General features: G+C 35.1%; 1 protein-coding gene across 2 annotated transcripts; it reads left to right on the forward strand.

Annotated features, from left to right (window-relative positions):
• Positions 1-591: 591 nt before the first annotated feature.
• On the forward strand, positions 592-2,274 carry LOC145134261 (midasin-like). 2 transcript variants are annotated; one of them, XM_079069133.1, is made up of 6 exons: positions 592-685; positions 851-939; positions 1,288-1,305; positions 1,526-1,624; positions 1,734-1,834; positions 1,927-2,274. In XM_079069133.1, exons 4-6 carry the CDS (start codon positions 1,606-1,608, stop codon positions 2,035-2,037), a joined length of 231 nt encoding a protein of 76 aa, XP_078925259.1. In that variant the 5' UTR covers positions 592-685; positions 851-939; positions 1,288-1,305; positions 1,526-1,605; the 3' UTR covers positions 2,038-2,274. The 2 variants fall into 2 exon arrangements, with proteins under 2 accessions (XP_078925259.1, XP_078925260.1); XM_079069134.1 differs by lacking the exon at positions 1,288-1,305.
• The last annotated feature ends 665 nt before the right edge of the window (positions 2,275-2,939 follow it).

Consider the following 2,939-nt stretch of genomic DNA (forward strand, 5'->3'; position numbering starts at 1 on the left):
GATGTTTAAAAAATACTTGCGAAAATTCATGCACACATTGGGGAGTTGAGTTGGAAGAATTTTGTTTTTTTTTTTCAACTTTTAGATATGGGTATATGGGATTATAATGGGATATGGTGCAATTGCCTATAACACTTTTGGTTGTTGAGGTATTGTGGTTTGTAGATGCGAATTTTGGAATTCCTTGTGGTGTTCTTAAATAAGCATATTGGGAAGAAGAAGATTGATGGAAATGGATTTGCAATGGTAAAGCTGGAATGTGAATATACGGTAAAAAAATAATTTGGACCATCTGATTGCCACATAAAATACACGGCTTAATAAATTTTATTATAATTTATTTTTGGTTACCTCCTAATTGATTAGATCCTGCATGTGGTTGGTATATTCGTCTCTGTTGGGTTGCTAAACATGTGGATTTTGCGTTGATTAATACTATTGATTATGGAAGTGGGCATCAAGGCTCTCTCTCTCTCTCTCTCTCTCTCTCTCTCTCTCTCTCTCTCTCTCTCTCTCTCTCTCTCTCTCTCTCTCTCTCTCTCTCTCTCTCTCTCTCTCTCTCTCTCTCTCTCTCTCTCTCTCTCTCTCTCTCTCTCTCGGATCAGAGGAACATGTGGATATTAAACTCACTTGTTTCTGGAACTTTTGCAGACCTCCTTCAAGATCCAGATCTCCCCTACCTTCTGTAAGTCAAACTCAAACCATAATTTCATCTAATCTGCTAATTTTTAACCTTTTTGTAGTTTGGTCTAATGTCTAAACACAAATTTTGATTTATTTGTTTATTTATAGCATCTTATTTTTTGATTTATTTGTAAATATAACGGTTGTATGTGACATTGGAGTTCAGCGCCCTAAGCGGGTAAGTAAAAGCCCAAAAAGACGCAGTCCTAGCAAGAGCCCCAGCAGGAGCAGAAGCAGGAGCAAGAGTTTATCTCGGTATAATTTTTATCCCCCCCCCCCCCCCCTCTCTCTCTCTCTAATATATAGGGTATGACATGAGTTTGGTGGTAGTTTCTGCTCTATTGGAACAATTTGTTCTTATTTTTCATGTATCACTTGGTACTTAATTGTTAATTAGTTACTGAGCAATTTAGACCCCATATCTGTTGGATGTAAAGTTTTGTATTTTGACTAGTTTCAAATTTTTTTATTTATTGTTAATTAGTTACTGAGCAACTAATATTTATATTAATCACTTGTGTTATGTATTTTGACTATTTTCAAATCTTTTTACTTATTGTTAATTAGTTACTGAGTAACTGATATTTATATTTGCTGCACCAGGAGAGAAAACTGAATCAGGTAAGTGTTTTGACAGATGAAAACTATGGTTGGTATGATCTTCTGAAATGTGGTTAGGCACTATCTAGTAATGGCATGGAGATCGACACTCATTTTGGAATTCATCCATTCTACATTGAAAAAGGCTGACCATTCATTAAATGTGGTTTTGATATATGTTCGACCTTCAATGGATATTAAGATACTTCTATTTAATGCGAGGTATTTTTATGTGCCTTAGGTGACAACCATTTAGAGACTAAAGGATTTGACTTTCTGGCACCAACCACCCGCAGAAATGCCTTGCGTGTACTCCGTGTTATGCAGCTTAAAAAGCCTGGTATTTTTTTTCTTCTTTCTAATGATGTGTTTTATAATTTGGGACACTATTTACTGTGTTTACAACTACATGATGTTCTTACTTTTCTGTATCTTATTATGCATTGTAGTTCTGGTGGAAGGAAGTCCAGGTGTTGGAAATACAAGTTTAGTCCTTGCTCTTGAAAAATTCTCTGGACATTCGGTTGTTCGGATTAACTTATCAGAACAGGTACCTAAATTTCTGCCATTTTTTTGGTTGTGTGTATTTTGGTTATTTCTAAATATTGTTGTTCATATGTACGATGTCTAATTAAACCATAGGCTGACATGATGGATCCACTGCGATCTGACTTACCTGTTGAAAGCGAAGAAGGAATGCAGTTTGCTTGGTCTGATGGCATCCTGTTGCAAGTTAGAAACATTTTTTACTAACCCCTAAACCCTAAAGAATATTTGGGTAACTCATACCCGCATTAGATTTGGTGTCTTGATTGAACTGCAGGGGTAGTGGGGCGGATAATTAGGAGGAATTGATGGCAAATCAAGCATTTAAAGGGATCCAACTAGTAGTACATGTTTTGTTTTTCTATAATAAATACTACATTATGCAATATTAGCAATGTATTACATTACTTACTATTGGGATCATTATTTGTATTTGACATGTTAGTGCAATGAATTATCTTTCGTATTTATTGTATTTTATTTTGTATTTTGTATGACATTAACTTTTGTGCAATGGATTGTATTTTTTGTATATGGTATTTTATTTTCTATTATGAGACATGAAAAGCAAATTTAATTTGAAAAATAGTAAATCTAAAAATAATTTTTTTTTTAAAAAAAAAAAAAAATACGATACGCAAAAATGTGTGTTATCTTCATTTATGACATGGCCTTTCTTGACAACGGCTTTAATGATACGCATTGCGTGTCGTAATTGCGCGTCGTAAATAGACGACGCGCAAAAGCGTGTCGTGTCTCGTTATGACAGGGCCTTTCTTGACACGCATTTGCGCATCGTCTGAGCGTTTTACGACACGCACTGCGTGTCGTAAAAGGCTGTTTTTCTAGTAGTGTTGGTGAACATATATAAGTTTCTTTATAATATTAGTTGTAACTAGCATATTATGAAGGTAAAAGGTATGGTTAGGAGTTCAAAAAATACTATGTCTCGCACCAACAAGGATTGATGGAATAGTGTATTTATTAAAAATAGTTTGCAGGTTACCTGTATTAGATGTAACATTAGATGCACATGTGTACATGAACCACACCGAGTTGGTGGGGTCTTGGTGAGATATGGATTGAAAGGCATGAGGAGGTGTGGTGGT

Source organism: Lactuca virosa, chromosome 8, assembly GCF_052849685.1.
Source record: "Lactuca virosa cultivar CGN04683 chromosome 8, Lactuca_virosa_CGN04683_v6, whole genome shotgun sequence".
Taxonomy (NCBI): Eukaryota; Viridiplantae; Streptophyta; class Magnoliopsida; order Asterales; family Asteraceae; genus Lactuca; species Lactuca virosa.